General features: G+C 42.0%; 1 protein-coding gene across 2 annotated transcripts in view; it reads left to right on the top strand.

Annotated features, from left to right (window-relative positions):
- The window catches only part of LOC135708143 (uncharacterized), a 508,021-nt gene that overhangs the window by 340,410 nt on the left and 144,274 nt on the right, over positions 1-23,337 (top strand). For both annotated transcript variants that reach the window (XM_065230121.1, XM_065230122.1), the window contains one exon: positions 17,875-18,089. In XM_065230121.1, the coding sequence (XP_065086193.1) occupies positions 17,875-18,089 (215 nt within the window). The remainder of the gene's footprint in view (positions 1-17,874; positions 18,090-23,337) is intronic.

Genomic DNA, 23,337 nt, shown 5'->3' with positions numbered 1-23,337 from the left:
CAAACCCCCCCCCCCCCCCCCGGCCACTCCCTGGTAATGACATTGAAATGCCGAAACGATTAAATATTTCACCGATTTCCAGAAACCGATTCAGCCTTTCTCGTGCACCTAACTTAATCTCCAAATTCTCATTTCCCACCAATTTCAGCCATCGGAAATAAACAAGATTTTAATCCTATTTGCATGCCGCCACGAAATGCGAATTTCCATTTAAAAAAAAAGTATAAAAAATAATGGTACTCACGATGAGTGTTTCATGTTTTATTCGGTCTGAATTTCGAGACTCGTGCCAACCAACCAACCGACCCGGACCAATTCTCGGAATCTTATTTTCACAACCAAAATTTCCCACGAGACCGCTCGCGCTTGTCGAAAAAGTTGTGACACCACCAATTGCGCTCACTCCCGCGACTCACTCACTCACTCACTCACTTACTCACGGGTGATGATTTATGAAGTGCAAAGAGCAACAGCAATCTAGTGCAGACGCAGACACGCTCGCTGAGCAAAGAAGGCAGTCGCCGCGCCGCGCCGCACAGAACAGATCGACTTACGTCACTTTCATGCACTCACTTGTCTTCGGCACATGGCACGTAAAATTTTCCTCGCCTGCTTCTCGGAAAAAAAAAACCAAACAAAAACTTGAAACAATCCCGCGTGCAGTAAACCGGTAAATTTTGTTACACAGACATTGGTTATAGAGGAAAACAAATCGCCTCCCTTCCCGTTGCTTGCTTTGTTTCTGTGTTTTTTAGCGCGCAAGTTAAACACAGTCATCGAAACTCATGGCTTGCTACGTAGCTATCAGAGCGCGGTGAAGAATTCTCGACGGTGATGGAGATTGATTTGGGAAAATCCAAATGAAAGTGAAATTTTTGATGAGGCCCCCGGCAGGCAGTAGCAGTACCAACATAGGTTGGGAAAACTCGAAGCCAACTTGAAACAAAGAGCGGAAATTCTGTGAAGTGTGTTTCGGCAAATTCGAATGGATCTGTGTGCTGTGGGTTTGTGTACGCCCATCTGGCGAATGTTTGAGATTTATGAAATTGACAGCGCTTGGAAAGAAAAGCAATTAGCAGAAAAGTGTGTTTTCCGCGGCAAGGATTGGGTTTCCAGGAGGACCATCTAGGGGACGAATATTTGACTTGTTACTACCGGATTCACGGGAAACGAATAATAACTTCACCCGAGGCTTCACTTTAGTTGGGCTATGCAAGATTTTCCCACAGTGCAAACGGTAAGGAGAGTTTATGATAAATCACTGCGAGTGTAGATTTTGTACTTTATAGTCATCGGTAATCTTTTAAGTGTATTGTGTAAATAAGTTTGTATCAATTGGACATGTAATGCATTGGACGAAAAAAATCACAAGACATTGTAAGAAACATACAAAGGGTGTATTTTTTTTTTATCTAGTTCGTTTATTTGGAAGGCTCAATCGCGTTAGCTTTACGAAGCCGATAATTCATTGTTCATTGTTTGAAGCAAAAGTCACTTAATCCTACATATGTCTAGTAGGAATTGGGCCGAATACTCGCGGCTCTCCTGAGGTTAGAGGGGTACATTGTCGAAGGATAGGATCAGGTGAGGAGCGTGGGAGTGGGGTTTCGTTGTCTCATCAGAGCATTGTCACTAGTCTGGAGTTCTACCGAGTGTAGTGTGCAGTGGGCCACGATGAGACTTAAGAAACCCCTTCTTAAATGTGATGCATTTGTCGATTGATTTACAAATACCTATATGGACGTACTTTTTGTATGTGGACTTGTTTCCCATGCTTGAATGATGCTGTAAAAAATATTACCATGGTGCGCAAAACCGCACGTGGCTGATTGTTTAGCAACTAACCGCAGAGTTACCTCAATAGAAATTCGTTTGGCAAGACCATGCCCAGTTGGTCAGCTCGGTAATTTCGATACACCACGTTAACGGCAAATAAATACTCCCACCAATTTCCATAACAAACCACAAAATCAACACCTTTTCGAAACCACAGTGTTGCTTACATCGCAGGCGTGTGTTAATGATTATAAATAAATTCCAATGCCAATTTTTGGTTTCTTGAATGAAACGAAATTCACACAATGTAGTTGGTCAGTTTATGAACCAGAAATTATGTGTTATTTTAGGATCCGATATGCGGAAAACCAGAAGTTTGAATTGATAGCAATATTTAGGTTTACATCGGAGACAACATATCAAGAAGACTGCCAACTCTTCCATTTTCTCATACGTCCGGTATGAGACAGGCAGCATCGCGTCATCTGCCGCTCAAAGGTAAATGCTCCAAACGAATTGGATAGCTAAGGTTCAATCTTCAAAATAAAGGTTTGTGTATTTGCTCACTTTTATATGCGTTGCTTCCACCTTTGCTCGAGCACAGCGCTATCAACCGGTGGAAACTAACGATTTTAAATTGGCTCACTACTTGACTAGCCTATTGGTCCCAAGCAAATCGATTAACGTACCCCATTCCAGTCGAAATTCTAGTACTACTCTTTGTTTGTTTTGATACACTATGAAAGTTTGGCAGATACAATGAGGGGCTCGTGGATTTACCTATGTTTCGAGGGGTGCATCGATTAGCTTGGGACCGAAGAGAGTACCAGAGCTGAGCCAAAAAGTTGAGCACGTTTCTTTGGGACCTTCTGGTCTTAGAGTTACCTCTATGGCGCTATTGTGTCTGTCACTTGGATTCAGGCAAAGTTGCCAGTCTTCTTGATATGTTGTCTTCGTTTACATACTAATCTGCTTTTCAGCATGAAATATAGAGCTTTTTGACAACATTGTTCTACAATCACCGCAATCAGCAGAAGCAGCAACATCAAGACTGTTAGTGGACGTATGGGAGGACAACAGTAACAAAATGCTGTTGCTACAAATGACATCTCATCTCTCGTATCCAATTAACGACACATAAATCTACCGGTCAGCACTTGTGTTTTTTTCCGTTACCGTGGGGACGTCATTTGTGATTAGCCCGGGTCCCTTTAAAATTGTCTCATTATTTATGAATGGCCCTTATATCTGACATTAACGGTGGATGACAAAATCTGGATCAACAATAGAAAAGGGCCCATCAGCATTTGTAAACCAACCGTTGGAAGTTTCCCCTATCCGATGATGGTGTTGGTTTGCGTGGGTGGCCTTCGCTTTGTGAATAAAGGACTTTGGAACGGTTTGTTTACAAATGCTGATGGGCCCTTTTCTATTGTTGATCCAGAAATGACGTTTCACATTTGTCAAGTGGTATTCGAATAGTCGATTCATCGATTAATTAATCAATTCCTACCTGCTTTGGATATATCTATCGCGAACGGATCTCAAATTCGTTTTGATGAAACCATGACTGCCACTCGGCAAAATTTCCGGAAGACCGATTTCCGTTTGCTGAGACGTTCCTTGTTCCGGATCAACTGGAACGTGTTGAATGACCTTGATATCGATACAGCAACCGCTCGCTATAATAGCCTTTTGCGCGACTGTGTTTGTGCTTCAATACCGAAGTGCCAACCTCCAAGAAAACCGCCTTGGTCTAACGCTACTCTCCGCAACCTGAAACGAGTGCGATCTAGAGCTCTCCGTGCTCTCACTCATCGACGATGTACCCTTACCAAGCGAAATTTTTCAATTGCCAGCAATGATTATCGCCACTACAACAAGCTTCTTTACAAGAGGTATGTAATTCGTACTCAACACAATCTGCAATGCCACCCCAAGGGATTCTGGTCGTTTGTGAATACTAAGAGGAAGGAAACTGGACTGCCGTCAAAAATGTTTCTCGGCAATGACGTAGCATTGCCAACTGAGGACAAATGCAGCCTATTTGCTAGGCACTTCTTAAGCGTCTTCTCGAATGACTCCCCATCGCAAGCAGAAATTGAGCGAGCCGTCCGTGATGTGCCAACCGACGTCGTAAACATGGATGTTTTTGCCGTAGATGTACAAATGGTTCTCTCTGTGATGAGTAAAACCAAATCATCATTTTCACCAGGTCCGAGTTATATTCCATCTGCAGTCCTGAAAAATGCTCCGATATCTTAGCTGCTCCGTTGTCCTTGCTCTTCAACCTGTCACTTCGTCAACAGAAATTTCCCGCACTATGGAAACGGTCTACTATGTTCCCTGTTTTCAAGAAAGGAGACAAACGCAATGTGGAAAACTACCGTGGGATTACCTCGCTTGGGGTTGAATCTAAGGTGTTTGAGTCGGTGATAAATGAGAGATTGTTTGCTTCCTGCAAGCATTACATAAGTACATGTCAACATGGTTTCTTTCCTGGCCGCTCCGTGGAAACTAATCTCGTCAGCTTTACGTCATTCTGTTTGGAAAATGTATGCAACAAACTTCAAGTGGATGCCATCTACACTGATCTTAAAGCTGCGTTTGATAGAGTTGTGCACAACGTTCTGCTAGCAAAGCTTGAAAAAAATGGATGTTCTGTTTCCTTCTGCAGCTGGCTTAGATCGTACCTCGTGCAACGTGAAGTTACTGTATGCATTGGAAACTACTCATCGTACTGTTTCTCGAACAGATCAGGAGTTCCACAGGGTAGCACTTTGGGACCAATGATCTTCTCTTTATTTGTGAACGATGTAACGTTTATTCTACTACGTGGAGGTAAATTATTTTTTGCCGATGACTTGAAGATTTATCTAGTCGTTCGAGGCTATGCCGACTGTTTAGAACTACAAAACCTTCTTGAAATCTTTAATGATTGGTGTGAACGTAATTTTATGGTCCTGTGCGTTTAAAAGTGCTGCGTAATTAGTTTCCGTCGAACTAGGACTGCCATTTTGTTTGATTATAACGTTGCTGGAACTGCAGTTCAACGTGTCGATCACGTTAAAGACCTCGGTGTCATGTTGGATGAAAAACTCACATACACTTGCCACTTCTCAACCACGATCGACAAAGCTAATCGACAGCTTGGATTCATGTTCAAGATATCTAAGGAATTTCGTGATCCTCTGTGTTTTAAAGCCCTTTCCCGAATTCCAGTAGTGAGCGTACCAATGAACAGGGTACGCTCACTACTGGAATTCGCGTGTGTTGTCTGGAATCCCTACCAAGCTGTATGGAGTGGACGATTCGAAGCTGTTCAACGCAAATTCGTCAGATACGCACTGCGCTATCTTCCGTGGAGTGACCCGCTGAATTTACCACCGTATGCTGACCGCTGTCGTTTACTGGGTTTTGGATACTCTTGCTAAGCGACGAAACATATCGCAGGTCGTCTTCGTTGCTAAAGTTTTACTCGCAGAATATGATGTTCCTGAGTTACTGGCCAAAATTAATCTGTATGCTCCTGCCCGAACACTCCGTCCGAGAACCTTGCTACATGAAGTAGTACATGCAACCAACTATGCTGCAAACAGTTCCGTTGTCGCCATGATTCATCAATTCAACGAAGCCTCTGACCTATTTGACTTTGACATCAATGCCTCGATGTTTCGTCATCGTTTGCTGTTGGCCAATTTTTAATTTTTAATGAGTGACTACATTTAGATTTAAGTGTTTCATTGAGACTATCAAGTCAGATGGACTATAATAATAATAAATTCAAGCTGAAGAATGCATTAGGTCCTAAGTAGCATTGATCGATTCTCTTCATCGACTCACTCTTTCGTTAATAACTTAGGTACATAACCGTTACTTGTCGTATTTGTTGTATTAAAAGCTAGATCATAGCTGGGAATGTCTTTACACAACCGTGAGGGTACAAAGAGAAAGTCGAAGAAGAGAATCTGTCAATGTTACTTAGGACCTAATTCATTGCTCTGCTTGAGTTATTTGTAATCGATTGGTTATATCATGCCAACCAAGCATTAACTGCTCCAGAGGCTCATCGCCCATCGTTTCAACCCATTTCTGCTCTATCATTGGTGCAAAAATGACAGGCGCTTGTTTTGATAAAAACAAAATGTGTGGTGTTGTGTACACGCATGGTTGACGTAGTTGCTCACCAACTTCTCGTGCAATTTTCTTGATATTGATTTAAAATACAGAAGAAGTAACCTATTATTTTGGTCCTATGTACATATTTTGGATTTCATTCGTACCCTATTTTGTTGAAAGACGCATATTTACAATTGCTGAAAACAAAAGAGATAAAGATAAACATTTGGTTCAAGGTTTATGCCAAGGAGAAAGGAAAGAAATTCTTTGAGATCCAGCCGGAATTCAAAGAAAAGCCATGGTACCACAACTTACCTCTCAACAACGTTGAAACGAGAACGCTAAACAAACTGGTAACCGGACACGATTATAGTAAATACTGGCTTCATAAAATCAAGACCAACAATTGAAATGGCCTTAACTCCATTTTGTAAACAAACCTTGTAAGGCCATTTTCTCGCGAACCGAAACCTTCATTCGCAAACCTAAACCACAACCGGGTAGAGGAGAATTTCCCCTACCTGTTCATTATGTTGGTTTGCCTTTGCGGACTTCTGTTCGCGAGAAGATGGCCTTACAAGGTTTGTTTACAACATGGAGATAAGGCCATTTCAATTGTTGGTCTTGAAATGAAACTGAGAGACAGTCCAAATTGCGATATTTCCAACGTGACTGAAACTGCAGAACATGTTGTACTACATTGTAAACACTCAAATGAGGAAAATACATGGCTTTGACGGTAAATTTCTAACCATCAAACAGCTATTCGAAGCGAAGGACATCGGATTCGAGAAGTCGTGGATTTTTTTTTAAAGAAAACCCAACTAAACATACGAAACAATAATGGTCAAAAAATAGTGTCGAACAGATAAAAACCACGACTAAATATAAAAACAAAATACAGCAATGCAACCAAGGCAACGGCTGATTAAATGATCGGCTATCCCGACTACTGAGTCCGATTCGCTGCAACTGGGTGTGCTTTCAAATCGACGTAAAAGAAACAGATGGATTTAAGGTCACTGACACCTGTCCAACCAAAACAGAAGAAAAGGAGAAGAAGAAGAAGGATTTCATTCTTTGTAAAACTTGGCCAAAATCAGGACCTCATAAAAATGCGATAACACATAGACTGTTACCTTTGGTTCTTAAATTACAATCAGATATGATTAATAAAATGACATGGTACATGTAACGAAAAATAAACAAGTTCCCCACTTAACATTAGGATTGAGGACTGAAGAGATGATTATGAAATAAAGTGCCGATTAACAGAAAACTATACTTTATTTAACAATTGTTGGCCCAGCTTTGTTACTTTGGATGTTATTCATCATCCGTACTAGCTGGTTATTGGTGGAGTGCCCTCTTCCGGATCCCGAGTTGTTCCGGGAAGGGAATGATGTTTTCCTCGACAAACTTGAGCAAACGATTGAGAATGAGTTTCTCGAACAATTTGCTCAGCGCTGAAAGGAGGCTGATTGCTCTGTAGCTTGAAGGCAATGTTGGATCCTTACCGGGTTTGCGGATTGATATGATTTTTGCTACCTTCCACACGCTTGGAAAGTAGTACAGTTCCAAGCATCTGTTGACGATAGCGGTCAGAAGAGACTGCACTTTCATGCTGAGTCTCTTCAAGATCAAGTTGAATATACCGTCAAACCCGGGAGCCTTCATATTCTTGGTGCATTTCAGCGCTGAGCAAATCTGTTGAATTGTAATCTTATCCGCCGGAGGCAAGACACAAGGTGGGCATCTAGGTGTTGAAAGCATTGCGCAACCTGATCTTCGAACGGACTTTGGATAGTCGAGCAAAGCAAATGCGATGAAGCGACATGCTCGCCGATCGCATTTGCTTTCTCCTGTGGGGTGATTAGAAGTCGTCATTATTTTCGTCTCTGAGAGGTGGAACGGATTTGGGATGAGTTTTCAGGACCTTGGCTACCTTCCAAAATGGTCTGGGGGGGTCGTTCAGATTCTGGACAACACACCCGAAACTTTCATTTCGGAGTGAGTCCATTCTAGAAGCAATCTGCCTGTTTAGATCGGCCATTACATATGTTTTGCCCAGATCTCCAGTACTCTGAAACTGGCGTCTACAAACATTTCTCAACCGAATCAGTAATTGGGTGTGGGAATCAATAGCAAAAAACTTACCCTTCACAGGAACTTGTCGAACACACGCCTCGTCAGCCACGGATATGGCCTGTTGGAGTCCTTCCAACGCCCGGTCGATGTCATCTACGAACGGTGGATTTTCTGGGTGCACGACGGTAGGCATACGGTCGTTAGGCATACGGACGTTAGGCATACGTACGTTAGGCATACGGACGTTAGGCATAATGTACGATAGGCATAATGGACGTTGGGCATAAAGGACGTTAGGCATAATGGACGTTAGGCATAATCTACCGGATGAATTCCAGAAGGATGATAATGGAGACCGTCTATTGATTGCTGACTTCGGTGACAATAATGAAAGAGCCTTAATTTTTGGAACTCATGAACGACGTCTTGGACAGGCAAAGTATTGGGTTACAGATGGTACGTTTGCCACAGTTCCTTGTTTGTTTCGGCAACTCGTCACTGTTCATGGAAGTATCGCTCCCTCACATCAGCAGAGGGTTCCGCTAGTTTTCATTCTGATGACAACAAAATCAGAATCGTTGTATCGAAAAGTATGGCAGGAAATCCTGGAAGCAGCAGGTATGTTTTTTGTTATTGAATGAAAATCCACAGAATTAACCATTCTTGATTTCATGAGCTGTTCTTTGGCATCATATTTTATTCAACCTTGGCTGTTTTTTTTTTGTTATTGAATGAAAAATCACAGAATTCACCATTCTTTATTTCATGAGCTGTTCTTTGAGGAAAACCTTTTCTTCTTTGACTTTTGCAATATGTGTGTAAGAATATATTACAACAAATGTGTGATTTTTTTATTTCTAGATGCGATTGATTTCAAGATATAATTCAAAACTAAGCTGAGTTTTCATTGTAAGATTACTTAACCACTATCGTTACTAATCAAGTAAATATGTAGATACGTCACTTATGATATGATAAATAATGGATTCCAAACTGTGCTTATTAAATAAACTATGTTTGTTTAACTTGTATCATTTTTTATTCAACGCTAAGCCTAATTTAAGCATTGTTTACAGGTTTACAGGTTAAGCAGGTTTCTAGAGTTGCACAGCAGCAAGGTATTTTATGCCTAACGTCCATTATGCCTAACGTATATTATGCCTAACGTATATTATGCCTAACGTATATTATGCCTAACGTATATTATGCCTAACGTCCATTATGCCTAATGACTGTATGCCTAACGTCCATTATGCCTAACGTCCGTATGCCTAACGTATTTATGCCTAATGGGGTACACTCGGATTTTCTTAGCTGTTGCTGTCCACCATTCGTCCGTACTGCACCCAGTTGACATGGTGTTAGTCTTTACGCAGGCAGCTTCTAGCTGGAACCACGTTGACACCGGCTTCAGCCACCACCGGACAGTGGTTTGAATGCTCAATATCACGAGCTTTTTTATTTGCGCCTTCAATGTCGGTTTTTTCACTATGATGTCTTTGAAAGGCTTTTTGCATAAAATAAGGCGCAAATACTAGTGATAAGTTTTAGTTCGGAACTCCACCACAGGCGGCGCTGCAAAATCTAACTTTTTACATTTACAAGATAGGTATGTGGTGTCTTGAGCAAATTTGTAGATAATTTTACTAGAAAAATCTTTGCTGAACACACAAATCATCTATATTTCTTAGTTTTTGAGATACGTAGCGTTTAATATGACTGTCCAACAAAATTTAATTTTTTTCGCTTTTTATAACATATTTAAAAAACTATAGGTTTTAGAAGACTATAATGTTCGACAAATATATGTATTTTATCACAATACAAAATCTTGTTCAAGACGTCCAAAAGGTATCGATTACACAGACTGAGTTATTCACAAATTTAGTAAAAAAAATTTCATATTTTGTGCCCTCACAGACAAAAATCCGGCAAAATCCGGCAGGTGAATCTTGAATAGGATGAAAGCTTGTTCAAAAGTGATCTCAAATTCCATTGAAATATTTGTCCCTTTTAGTATCCTCGTTGATCGTTTTGTATTTTTAAAAGGTCGTTCCGTAGTTCAGTGACAGCGCGCATTTGTCAAAGACTGAATCAAAGTAGGCTCAGAACAGTCACATGACAGCATATTTGGTTTTCAATACAAACACAGCTTTAAGTATTAAAAAATCCAAGGCAGACCAGGGATCGATTGGTTAAAGTGTTGTCGTTGAAGACTTTTGATGATGTGGTGGTGTTATTTCAGGACTATACATGTTGGTACTCGACCATAGATTTGAGAAATTCCTGCCCTGCGAACAGAAATAGCATATCTCGCACAGTCTATAAAAGATCTCTCTCTTCTTGTTGAACTAATTTCGGCATGAGGTAATCCAACATAAATATTGAGGTATATCGTCTCAAGTACAACTATGTTCAAAAGTTTCAATAACGTGTAACTATTCGTTTGTACCGGCAAGTGCAGTAGTAAAAAACCCCTCGAGTTGGGGCTCAGGGTCGGCTTATTACCCTTATTACTTGGTAGTCCAAGGGACTTCGTGGACAAGATGTGCAGTGTACGGTCACCTGATTAGAGATTATTGCGGAGTATGAACTGAAATATATGGATTGGCGGGGAAACTATTGTATTTATTGTGAGAAGACTGTCTATTTTGATCTATAGGTTAGTTTTATTGGGCTATATACTGTTGGTGTGGGATTTTCCACTGGTACCTTGCTGCTGAAGCCAAAGATCTGGCGACGTTCTGCAAATACTCGCTGCTACATTTCCAACGTCTCTTTGGATTTTTTCCCAAAAGTAATCCTGCGTAAGTGGAATGACAATTTAATTTTTTGCACTTTTGAAATATTAGGATAATATCTGAATTATTGAACATAGTACGAAAAACACCGTTCTTATGTTGAACAGTTCAATATTTGGAATATATTTTAAGTTTCCATTTTTAATTGATACTTACATCGAGATTCATCATTGAAAACTGGAACGCACTTTGCTTGATAACATCGGTTTCAACATTGTTTTCAATATAACAATCAGGTTGCTATGTGTATAAGATATTGAGCAACGCGAGTTACTCAGAGTTACTTAAAATTAAATTACGAGTTTACTCATGATCGAAAGCTGTCTTACCCCCAGATTTGATCCCTTTCTTGACGAAGACCGCAACACCCCCCCTGGAACTGGTGCGATCAAGCCGAACAATGATCTGGTCAGGCAACCAGGAGCTGTCGCCGGACTTTAGATGGGTCTCGGTTAGAAGGCCCACGTCGATGCTGTGCTTGCGGAGGAAGTCGGCAAGCTCAATCTCTTTTGCTCTTACAGAGCAAGCATTCCAGGTTAGTTAGCAGTTTAGACGCCATACTGCATGATAAACTTACCGAGTACTTGAATCTGCTCGGGCTTATTGCGGCACTCATGTTGACGAAAATTTCCATCAGTTCATCCGCTGAGAACAGATCGGAGTTGTTGTTTTGCATTGTAGGTTGTCTCCAGAATCCAGGGGGGGGGGCGAGAGCTTTGTCCAGCAGAAGACCCAGACGTTTCTTGAGGGGGAGCCTTTTCCACCACCATAATTTGCGAATTTCAACGCCACGGCTCCATCCGCAGGGCAGTTGGAAGTGGCGTGTTCTTGAGCGCAGTTGCTGCAGCGTGGCTTTATGTTACATTTCGGGTACCGTGTCCAAAGTTGAGGCACCGTTGGCATTGCGTTATGTCACGATGACCGCCACGGTATGGATTCAAAGGTACGGAATCGATCGAGCGGATGGTTTGCAGCGCATTGAGCGACAACGTCTCATTCTGAAAGAAGAGACAATCCGGGTAGGTATTACGCCTTTCGCCTCTCCTCGTCTTCGATTGCCTCCGTGACTGCTTGTGGGGCATTCCCAACATCGGTGGGAAGAGTAGCGTGTACCTATTCGAAATAGGTACCGAGCTACCCTCACCACTGTTCTTCTTTTCCGCTTTCTCTCGGAGTCAACTCACACGATGCGACCGACACAAATGACGACGCGAATAAACGCGCAGTAAACCTGCGAACGTTTGGAACATATATCATAGTTAATCATAGTTAATAGTATCAAAGTTATCATAGTTAAAGTGGCGCCAAAACTAGAAACTGCACCCAAGTCCTGCTAGCCGGTTCTTGGAGTGGTCGACATACGACACCGAACATCGTGACAATTGTGCCTATGCTGTGGGCTCTGAACACAAAAACGGAATTAAGTTAATTCTTTGAAAAAGGCACAATACATGTGACCGAAACGCCAGATGAAAACTTAAAACCTCGTTTTTGAGCATCAAAAGACTGAAATCCACATAACCTCCAACATGGTTCGTAACAGTCGATCCCGCCAAGAAAGTTCAACACAATGGCAAGTTACTTTCAACAACTGGACAACGAATATGGACCCGGTACAAAAACATTACTCAAGGACTACACCACGCAAGCCCGGAAACTTGGAAACACAGTGTCGAGAAAACGGGAGTGTTTCCAACGCACATAACAAATGTCTTCAGGTGCGTTTTTCCGCTGATCGAGGATAACAGTCCGTACCTCAACGAGTTGAATCGGCACATCGCGCGATTCAAGAAGGCGAAACTGAAACAACAAAAGGGGACTCTTTCCAACCTCAAACTTCGGATATGTCAGAGCATCCCAGAAAGCGAAAGCAAGCGCTTCTTCGATGGCCAAGATTCGTTCTTCGACAGAGCACATCAATTAGGACCGATAGGAAGTACCAAACAATCATCGGCAGGTCGCTGGAAGCTACAACCAGCAGGACCCCGAGCCACAACACAAAATCGCTTCTCAACAGAACCGACGTCACAATCCTGAGAGAGGTCGAACTGCTGTTTGGAACAAACTAGAAACTTATCGAACGACTCGACAGAGGGAGTAAAAACCGAACTGAACTACTTGACTGAATCAAGCGGAGAATCGTCAACTTAATTAAGATAACTTAAATTCATTTTATCTGCTGCCTGTGCAGGACGGGTGGTAGTGGGTGGCCACGAACTGTTTCTGGAGAAAGCACTAGACGGAAACTTTCTCCCAGAAAACCATGGCAATGCTAGAAAATTTGTGTTCGTTGAAGGAAGTAGGGAAAATGGCTCTAGTGGATGGATCTAAGATTAGGCCCATCGCTAAAAATCTGCTATTTATCAATTTTATCTGGATGAACGCGTCATTGGGACGGTACTAACGGATATTGGAATGGAATTTATGTATGGGCGCAAATTAGGGGCATCTGGCCGACATTACATCCATTTCCCCTGTTACGACAAAAGTGCATCACGAAATGAGATGCAAAGCGTAGAGAAAAACAAAACTACGAAACCCATGGATTGGAGGATCAAATTAACATGGTGAGACCTGTCCAACTACTTTTTACAATTTAAAAAAAATAAACAAAATACGTGCCAGGATTCAAAAGGACATTTTGAAACTGCAAGTGTGTGTAATCCAATTGATAGAGGTAATACATACATGCGGGGCTTATTGTAAGTGAAAGTAACCTCGGAATGGGCGTGATTCTCCAGACATTCTGAAATGGTTTGCTGGACCTGCAATAAAGCTATCACCTTCTAACTCCCGGACTGAAGCTGTCTACAATAACGATAAATGCGACATTGTAGAGAGAGAGTAACTTTCGCGTCACTTTTCAAAAGGTTCTAAGTAACAAATGTAAACAAACCGAGTAAATCGATACAAACTATTGTTCTTCTATCATTGTATGTGATACAAAAACACATGTCCAAATTAACTTTCATTTATTCAAGATAATCATAGGTCAAAAATTGTCCTATGTACAATTTGAAATGATGGGTACGTGATGGGTACTTCGGACATTTGAATGCCTTTACTTGATTGGTTCTCATTTTCTAAAGGCAGGGCTTGGTTAGGTTAGGTACTCTATTCTCAAACCTGTGAAAGGGAATCTTGTATCATGTAGAACAAAACGATCAATGTAACACTCATTGATTATGACATTGAAGAAAATTGCCCAATGCAACATGTCCGATGTACAACTTGACTAGTCAAAACGTCCTATGTGTATTTTTTTTTCTATATTGTACCATGCAATTCAAAGTAAAATTCTGATTTTACCGTTTCTACTGAATTACTAACGCTATTCTTCACTGACTACAGTAAAAATAGTATTGCAAAATGTATTGTTTCTAAACAGTTAAAATAATAATCTGTCGAACTTCATTAAACTATATAAAACGACTATTCTTTCAGTTCTTGAGTATGGCTCTTTTTGCTTCCTCTCGGCAAGAAAAACCCACCTAATTAAATTGGAACGCATTCAATATCGTTGTTTACGTATTGACCTTGGCTGTATGCATTCAACACACAATATGAGCCTAGAGGTCCTAGCGGGCGTAAAACCCCTGCAGAACCGTTTCTGGGAGCTCTCATTAAGAATATTGATTAAATGTAGTGTCAGTAACAACCTTGGGATTGAAAACTTCAAAGAAATGCTCGAATTGAGCATCTAGTCTAGATTCGTGCGAATCTATCTTAACTATATGTCATCGGATATTAGCCTTCCTTGCTATAACCCCTCTCGTGTATGCAGTTTCCCCATTGACTATGATCTCTCCATGAAACAGGCTATTCAAGGAGTTCCAGATCAACTTCGACCTATCTCAATTCCCAGCATTTTTGCTGAAAAGTACCAACAAGTCAATTGTAATAGAAGATTTTTCACTGATGGATCACGCATTGATGGATCCACTGGCTTCGGCGTCTTCAATGAATACTCAACCGCCTTTCGGAACTTCAGGAACCTTGTTTCGTTTATGTTGCTGAGCTAGCAGCAATCAACTTCGCATTGGGGATGATTTCCGACATGCCCATAGACCATTACTTCATCTTCTCGGATAGTCTCAGATCGATTGAGGCTATTCGGTCGATGAAACAAGGTAGGCCCTCATCTTATTTCCTTTCAAAGGTAAGGGAGCAGATGAGTTTGCTGGTCGAAAGATCATAAATGATTACCTTTGTATGGGTCCCCTCACATTGCTCAATCCCAGACAATTAGAAGGCAGACTCTCTCGCAAAGGTGGGCGCACAACAAGGCGAGATTTATGATAGAAGAATTTCACATGACGAATTTTTCCCATTAGTACGTCAGAGTTCTCTTTTAAGTTGGCAAAACGATTGGACAAGTAATTCTCTTGGGCGGTGGTTAAATTCCATTATTTCAAATGTTTCTTCGAGAGCGTGGTTCAAAGGTCTGGATGTAAGTCGGGGATTCATTCGAGTGATGTCAAGACTTATGTCCAACCACTACTCGCTAGACGCACATCTCTATAGAATAAACCTCGTTGACAGCAATATATGTAGGTGCATAACCGGATATGATGACATCGATCACGCAGTTTGGTATTGCCCGGGTAATGACGCCTCCAGAGCACGACTATTGGATACCCTAGTGGCCCGAGGTAGACAACCCTTCCGTGAAGTAAGAGATGTATTGGGAACACGTGATCTTTCCTACATGCAAGCGATCTACGAATTCCTTTGTTTGTCTGATGTTAGAGTTTGATGTGACCATCCCCTCCTTTCCAAACAATTTCCAGCCAATGTGTCCCAGTCTTATTATCCTCCTGTTCATGTGCTACTTGCCCCCGCCCAGCCAGGATTTGGTCAACCGTCCGAGAGTAGTATCTGAAGGAGGCTCCAGAAACCAGTTTCCTACCTAGCTCATTCCAATCGAAATTGTTACCCATTAACCTCGAGCCCACCACGAGTAATTGGTACCCAATACTAACCTAGAACTACTGCTATTTAAAATGTAAATTCAAACATTACTGATTTTGGCTCCGCAAAGTTTCACACATGACTGAGCCTAGTAAATAAACGAACTAGTTTAAAAAAATGTATTGATTCTAAACAGTTAAAATAATAATCTGTCGAACTTCAACATCGATTTTCTCAAAATGGTGGATATGTAACATTGGTCTATTTGAAAAGTGACGCGAGAGGGGGGTTAGAGATAATACACACACAACAAATTGAACTACACTGTTCGCCATCACACAGAGCTGCTGTATAGATGATGTGATGATGAAAGTATAGAGTTGATAGTTGGCGTTGAAGTACGGCAGTGTGAACATTGTATATAGAAAGTAGAAAGCAAACAAAAGTAAATTTTGAGGAAGGTACGAATTTGGTTGATCAAAGGAGAATCCGTACGTTGAAATGATGAACAAATTCACATTTTATATAATTTTTTTTTAATTGTTACAATTTTTTTTCAGTGTTTCAATTCTGTACAACTTATTCTCAGACGCAATTTTGATACAAAAAACGGTTTTAGAGTTTGAATTTTTTGAAAAATTCATTTGTGAAAACACATACGCCCTTTTCAAAAATTAGTATTGAGTAAAAATGGTCTTATGATCAATGAAAAAATCATAATCTCCCATACTGAAGACATGTTGAAAGTTTCATCAAAATCGAAGGGGGTCGTGCCAAGTCGTTTGCTCATTTGACAGAAAATTGCTTAAGAAAACAAAAATTCATTAAATTGTGCACGTGGAAAGGTGAGGTAAACATAAAATTTGAGAAAAACAAATGTTTCCTATGAAAATGTTATGGATAAATATTTGGTAAAACTTTTACTAGGATAACAAGGACTTATGTCTTGTCAGCTAGGGCCATGGGGGCATCACAGTTACGCCTATGACAGTTAGCGTTATTTATTAACTCGAATGAATGTTATTACCAATTCCAACTGTTTTACATAACCGATTTTGAAAGCTGTTGGAGATTTTTTTTTTTCTTCTAGAACATCGTTTTTTTATATGCTTTCCCTAAAAAATCAGCATTTTGATACCTCATTTCCATAAAATCTTCGGTAGAAGGTCATTTCAAAACTGCTCAATTAGTTGATAAAATGACGAGTGCACCGATGAATTAGAGTTCACCCACTGAGGAAAATTGAAAATGTAAATCGTGTTGCACGCTAAACATATGCAAATAAAATATCTTCAATGCTCTCGAAAACTACAGAGTGAAATCCCAACAGATAAGCGCATTTATGCTTCATCCATGCAAATATTTTCATTGAAAAGCATCGTTTACCGAATTACTAATTTGCGCCAGATACCTACCAGTTATTAGTACTCAAGGCACGAAGAAAGACGGGGAAAGGGGTATCATTCCGTGTTTGCATCTAAAACGGAGACTAACTGAATAATTCATTAGAGAAACCGCATAAGTCACATCTTTCGGATCCGGTTAGATTAATTCACCTCTCCTACACATATTTTAGATAATTTGTATGAAAGGAACCAGTTTAAATTAGGATCCAAAATATTGATTTGTAGAGCAACCACATCGGACCTTGGTCCGGTTTTTTGTTTTGCTATTTTCCAGCATTTGTATCAATTGGACTTATGCGGTTTCCCAATCAGAAGATTCAATTCGTTTCTCCGTCTGTTTGCTGGACCATCCGAAAAAAAAACTTGCCCCGAAAGCAAACACCGAAAAACTATTTAGTATTCCTACCCGTTCGCCTTGCTCCTTGAGCTGACAGAGAGTAGAACCTAATGGTTGGCGTTGGAAATCAGAAATATGCTAATCAATTCTCGGAAATCCACTCACCCGTCCGTCACGTCACTTCAAGGAGCACCAGACTGCAAGAAGGGCCACGCGTCTGTAGTCAGTGCCAACTTTGATGGAGACGCGCGGTGGGTGACTCTGTTTACGTTTCCTATTATTCCGGTTCCGCAATAAACCATTCTCAGTGCTCCTAAACCCCATTCAAAATGTGTTCAACATCTGTGAAAAAGCTGCCTACCATTGAAGGAAAAAGCTGACGTGTTGTTTTTATGTTTTGTTTTTCATTCTTTCATTTCATTTTGCGTCGTTGCAGCCGTCACTCAGCCTGGACTACTCGTCGGTGGAAACGATCCTGCTCAAGAATGAGGGTGATTTCATCAGCGTTGAGCAGGGCAAGGAACAATCGCGGAAGAAGAAACAACAACTGCAGCGAGAACAGCAGCAGCGGGACGAGAACATGCGGCAACTGCTCGACGTCACCAACAACCTGACCCTGACGACGGAGGAGATTAAGGACTTCGAGATGAGGTAAGTGCCGAAATTGTTGATGACCCTTCTTGAGACCCAATTAATCTGGCAACGCTGCGGGACGTGTGCTTCCAATCTACCTTCTCATGATGATGCCGATGATGGAGCATCCATTACGGGGCTCATTCAAACGGCTTGATGTGACACATCTTATAACGTCATAAAATTATACGGTTGTGTATATTTATACATTACTACGCTGCACCGTCAACCGTATTCCCTTCGGTGGAGTCGCGTGTGCTACCACTTTGGAAGGTTATTTATACACGCGGCGCAAAAATCAAAAAAGTTACGACTAAGGGTATTTCACGACAGATTACCGCATTTTCCAGTCTATGGGACGTATAGAAAACGTTCCTTCGGTGACGACAAAAACAATGTATAAATTCCAAAGCCAGACACTGTATTCAAACTGCTGAAGACGGAAACCAATGGCATATCATCAAATTTTTAAGACGTACATTGCCCCCATCAAGAGGATTAAAAATCCCTCCCATTTTCGGGAAAATCGAAAACTTTGCGACAGCGGAGGATTATTTTCAATCAAACTTTATGTTGGTCATCCCCCGGCATTCGTCTTGGTGCCCATCGTTGAAGTTTGCAGTCAACCGTTTTACGTGCTACGAATTTCTATTGCTTATTGGATCATCCTGGTAAAATAGAAAAAACTCCCTTTGAATAATGGATTACTTACAAAGACGCCGGGGGCCTCCAAAATAGAAGGCGACTTGTTAAAAGCTTCTGCTACAAACCTCCGATCGTAAATTGAATTGTTAAACCTAACGCTCAGGTTCACTACTTTCCGAAGAGCAAACGCAATCGAATGGTGTTTGATCCAGGGTGTCCCCCTTCGACACGGCGGCACCACCGAGCCTAGGCATGTAATATTAACTAGTATCAGGCAACTTGATTGATGTTCAATCCGAAAACAGGCCGTTTTTCCTCGTAGGCACCGCCGGCAGATAATTCTTGAGATTTTCCCATCGTAAAGCCATGGACGCTAGAACGGATAAAGAAAGGATTATGAAGGAACCGAGCTGAGTACTCGGAAGATGTGCATGAATTATGCATTGGATCGACCACCGTAGTCGTCGTCGTTGTCGTAAGTTGTTTTGATGTTTGATGCGATGATGTTCGACAAAGAAGGTTACAGGAATTACGGTTACGGTCTAGCCGATTGAGATCGATAAGAAGTGAACAATCAGGTGCAGGTGATTTTATGGCCCAGGCACGCCATATTACACATGTTTCCCAATATCTGACTTGGTGGTGTTGCCTAGAAGCAGGTGGGACAGGTAGGACATGTCCAACGCACAAAAATTCCCAGGTAGGGCAGTCAAAGAATATATTCAAACATAAACCAACCATTTAAAGGGTGATACGGTCAAAATTTGGTCAATATCAACTTGACGTATTTCTTTCAATTTTGCATTTAAAAAACCTGAACACCCCTCATTTTGAAGGTGTGTGTGTGTAGAACGTTGCTCCTATTTTGATTTTGGAATTCACTCTTCAGTTGTCAAAATGCCGTCCAAGCAAGAAGAGCAGCGTATCAAAATTTTGCTCGCGCATCGCGAAAATCCGAGCTGCTCGCACGCAAAGTTGGCAAAATCGCTAAAAGTTGCCAAATCAACCGTTACAAATGTAATTAAAGTGTTTTGGGAACGTTTGTCGACAGCCAGGAAGTCTGGATCGGGGGGAAATCGAAAACCGGAAGCCGCTGAGACGACAAAGAGAGTTGCCGGTAGTTTCAAGCGAAACCCTAACCTCTCTCTCCGAGATGCCGCAAATAAGCTGGGTGTATCGTCTACAACCGTGCATCGAGCCAAAAAACGAGCCGGACTATCGACTTACAAGAAGGTAGTGACTCCAAATCGCGATGATAAACAAAATACGACGGCCAAAGCGCGATCCCGGAGGCTGTACACGACGATGCTGACGAAGTTTGACTGCGTGGTAATGGACGACGAAACCTACGTCAAAGCCGACTACAAGCAGCTTCCGGGACAGGAGTTGTATACGGCAAAAGGAAGGGGAAAGGTAGCAGATGTTTTCAAGCACATGAAACTGTCAAAGTTCGCAAAGAAATATCTGGTTTGGCAAGCCATCTGTACCTGTGGCTTGAAAAGCAGCATTTTCATAGCTTCCGGGACTGTCAACCAAGAAATTTACGTGAAAGAGTGTTTGAATAAACGTCTGCTGCCTTTCCTGAAGAAACACGGTTGTTCCGTATTGTTTTGGCCGGATTTGGCATCTTGCCATTACGGTAAAAAGGCCATGGAGTGGTACGCCGCCAACAACGTGCAGGTGGTTCCCAAGGACAGGAACCCTCCCAACACGCCAGAGCTCCGCCCAATTGAGAAATACTGGGCTATTGTCAAGCGGAACCTAAAGAAGACCAAAAAAACTGCTAAGGGCGAGCAGCAGTTCAAGGCAAACTGGCTTTCTGCGGCGAAGAAGGTGGACAAGGTGGCTGTACAAAATCTGAATTTTATACTAATTGAACTTGAAAAAGAAAATTTAATTTGATTTTTTTAAATAAACGATTTCACCGATTTACACGCGTTTTCCCTTGACCAAATTTTGACCGTATCACCCTTTAAATGTTTTTATAAGTTGGTATGAATACATAGTTTCAGATAAGCGCTCAGTTCAAATACATTGCTTCACACCATGAGAACTCATCTGGAATAACTCCGAAAGTTTGAGCTCAACACGATTTATCCAAAAAATGCAAAAGAGTGTTTCCTATCCAAGACATCGCGGAAATTTACCAAAATTCACGTTTCCCGATTCCCGGGAAACAAATTCAGATATGTTTTTGGGTGAAAGTCACAAGGAATTTCCCAGAGGAGCCAAAAGAAGCTTCTAAAGAGAAAATTTGGATTAACTTCCAGAGGAATCTGAAGATCTTCTAAGGTAAATCGGAAGAATGTTGAGCATAAGCATTTGCATTTGCACGAAGAACCATACTACTTTCATCATTCAAACTTTCCTTTGCCGATGGTCTCAAAGTGTATCGCATCATTGCCTCGTCTTTAGATTGTGACACTTTGCAGGAGGATATAAACGTCATGCTTATCTGGTGCGGTGACAACGACATGCGCGTTAACAGCAAGAAGTGCAAGATAATATCTTTCACTCGCTGTATCGGTCAAACTCACCATCAGTACTATATGGACGCAGAGACACTCGAACGGCTAAATTCGATCTGCGATCTGGGAGTCACCATCGATTCAAAGCTGAGGTTTAACGATCATGTTGGGATTATATCAGCCAAAGCTTTTTCGGTATTAGGATTCACCCGTCGACACGCTCCTGACTTCACCGATGTATATGCTCTAAAAACACTCTACTGTTCGTTGGTGCGCTGTATCTTGGAGTACGCTGCACCAGTTTGGTCGCCGTATTACGTAACACAGACTCTGACGATCGAACGTGTGCAGAAAAGGTTCATAAGATTCGCTCTTCGTCAGCTTCCTTGGAACGACCCAGAAAATCTTCCTCCCTATGTCGATCGATGCCAGCTGATTAAACTCGAACTTCTTTCTGCCAGGCGATTCAACATGCAACGCTTGTTTGTCTTTGACCTCATCAAAGGATCCATCGATTGTCCTGCACTTCTCGAACAGATTCCACTCAATGCTCCACCCAGACGCTTCCGCCACTCGCCACTCCTAGCGGTTCCTTATCATAGGACAAACTACGGCCATAATAATCCATTCGACTCGTGTCTTCGAGCATTCAATGACGTTAGCGATGAGTTCGATTTGAATTTGTCTAAAAATGTGTTTAGTAATAGGATTAAAGATAAGGTTTATGTTTAATTATAAGCTATTCAGTCTGTACGACTAAGTCGAAGATGGTGTAGTAAATAAATAAAAATAAACCATATGAATGGGGCTTGGGATTAGCAATCTATTCTCAGTGTGCAAAATCCGGTGAATCCTTATTTTGAGGTCAATAACGGCTCCGGCCACATCCTTACGGTCATCGGGAGGAAAAGGATTGTTATTTCGATACCTATTGTATACCTCTGCACCTCCACGGTTGTCATGGGAAGGACGTTTTTGTTGGTGGGGTTCTCACCCACAATCTTCTGCTCAGTAAGCAAAAACGGTCGCTCTAAGGCCACCATGCCCCTTTATCACAACAAGCTACGACCAAGGATCGTTCATTATCGGTTACAAGGAGCTATTACAATGACATGTCATCCCTGAAAGCAGTTAACAATGTCTTCTGAACCGGCTCAAGCGTACGTTACTTTTGTCTAAACATATGTATTACTATTTCGAATCGTTCCGCCGAGTTCTATTATTCTAGATTCTCTACAATAGAGGACTGCGCTAGATCAACTCCGTGTCGGAAGATCTTGTGTGGACCATATTGTCACGCTCCGCATCATCCTGGAGCTGGCCAATGAATTCCAAGAGTCCCTTTATTTGGTATTCATTGACTATGAAAAAGCTTTCGACCGTCTCAATCACGAGAATCTGTGGGGCGCCCTGAGACGCAAGGGAGTCCCGGATAAAATCGTCAACCTCATCGAAGCGCAGTATGAGGCTTTCACGTGCAGAGTTCTGCATAACGGACCCTTGTCCGACCCTATCCGGGTAGTCGCTGGTGTGAGACAAGGATGTATACCATCACCGCTACTGTTTCTCATCGTAATCGACGAGATCATGGTAGGTGCAATTGACCGTGTACCGAACCGTGGGCTGCTTTGGCAGCCTATCACCATGGAGCATCTCAACGACTTCGATTTGGCTGATGATGTTGCTCTACTAGCACAACGGCGCTCTGATATGCAGAGTAAGCTCAATGACCTAGCCGAACGCTCCTCTGCGGCGGGTCTCACCATCAACGTCAACAAGACCAAATCGTCTTCATCAACCGATGCCTGCGGTATATAATTCGGGCCTGGTGGCCTCACAACTGGATCTCGAATGCCGAGCTACATCGTCGATGTCATCAGAAGCCGATAGCAACAGAAATTCGAGAGCGAAAGTGGAGGTGGGTCGGCCACACACTTCGACGGGGCGGAAACGAAATCTGCAAGCAAGCGCTGGATTGGAATCCGGCAGGACATCGCAGCAGAGGCAGACCCAGGCTCATGGCAGTGGAGCCTCAATAAGGAAATAAAGTAAGTCGATAGGAATCTGACCTGGGCCCAGGTCAAGGCAAAAGCGAGCAGCCACCCAGGATGGAAGTCTTTCACGTTGGCCCTTTGCACCGCTGGTGGTGCACA

The sequence above is a fragment of the Ochlerotatus camptorhynchus genome, unplaced genomic scaffold (genome assembly GCF_037179485.1).
Source record: "Ochlerotatus camptorhynchus isolate MF236.1 unplaced genomic scaffold, CSIRO-AGI_Acam_v1.1 ptg000328l, whole genome shotgun sequence".
Taxonomy (NCBI): Eukaryota; Metazoa; Arthropoda; class Insecta; order Diptera; family Culicidae; genus Ochlerotatus; species Ochlerotatus camptorhynchus.
This window is presented reverse-complemented; position numbering and strand designations above follow the sequence as displayed.